This window comes from Opisthorchis viverrini, assembly GCF_000715545.1.
Source record: "Opisthorchis viverrini unplaced genomic scaffold opera_v5_3588, whole genome shotgun sequence".
Classification (NCBI taxonomy): Eukaryota; Metazoa; Platyhelminthes; class Trematoda; order Opisthorchiida; family Opisthorchiidae; genus Opisthorchis; species Opisthorchis viverrini.
Genome location: NW_008756067.1, coordinates 20 through 1,088, shown reverse-complemented (window position 1 = coordinate 1,088; position 1,069 = coordinate 20). Strand labels below are relative to the sequence as shown.

The window sequence follows — 1,069 nt, the reverse complement described above, 5'->3', positions numbered from 1 at the left end:
GCTCACCTCCAGGTTGTAAGACACCTTTGAAAACTGTAATTGTGTTTGTTCCACTCGGTTGCTGATTGACCGTAATCAGCCGTTTGGTCCTCTGTGCCCAGTCACCAGTCTGAACCCGAGTAGCTCTCGAACTAGGTTCACTGGTTCTGCCTATTGCGGCTTCTTCCAAGCGAGTTGCGCCAAGATACATAAATCTGACGACACATGGGGTCTGCGAGAATGGATGACAAAACGGAAAGATTAAAGTAGTATGTAACACTTGGGGAACGTCGTACAAAACAATGGGAACGAATAAAACAAACGAACGAACGCGCGTTTAGCCAGAATCCAAAATTTATAGACGTCACATCAAAATCGACCGGTGTTGAAAAGCTAATTCATCATCTGCGCACAGATGCTAAGCTTAGTTCATTTCAGTTTATCAGATCAACTGGTCACCTGGCAAGATCCATAAAAAACCCTACTACTCGTCGCAGTGTTATTCAGACTTAGCTAGACTTAGACTCAGATCACCACAAAACAAGCCCCTTTATACGGCTTAGATAAATGGTCATTCTCGTTTGACTTGGCGACTCGATTGAGATGAAGCCTGACGTGGATTAGTTAAGATTGCAGTAGAAAAGTTGTCATACTATGGATAAATCTACGTCAAGACTGCAAAGGCATCTTCGTTCGTTCCAGTAGCTTTTGAAGGATGTATGTCAGAATAGGGGGCGCTAGAAAGTTGTTCGGCTCACGTGGCGGTAACACACTCTTCATGGAGGCCCTCTAACGGTTCTGAGAGCATCTAGAACAAACGCAGGCGGACTTGGTCGCACCTGAGTGAGTAGTATGGTGTAGGAAACGTGCAAACTGAGGCCGAACAAAGTTTTTGTTCTCTACTACACCACTATGTATGGAAAGTTTCTTTGAGTTCTTAGCAGCTTTCTCTCAGTCAGTTTTGTCAGTGGAAGTATACCCGCTTAGTAGAGAGTGAGAAAAGACGAATTCGGCTACACATTTCGGCCGAATGTCCTTACTGCTGTACTTTTAGAGTTGTTGAACTACTGAACTTCAGAATAGGCACACA

The 1,069-nt window shown here is 44.3% G+C and overlaps 1 protein-coding gene across 1 annotated transcript; it reads right to left on the bottom strand.

Annotated features, from left to right (window-relative positions):
- Positions 1 to 7: 7 nt before the first annotated feature.
- T265_16039 (hypothetical protein) lies at positions 8 to 211 on the bottom strand (the record flags this gene model as incomplete). Its single annotated transcript, XM_009179528.1, has 1 exon — positions 8 to 211. A coding segment is annotated over one exon (183 nt), but the record flags the coding sequence as incomplete, so codon positions are not given.
- Between the last annotated feature and the right edge of the window lie 858 nt (positions 212 to 1,069).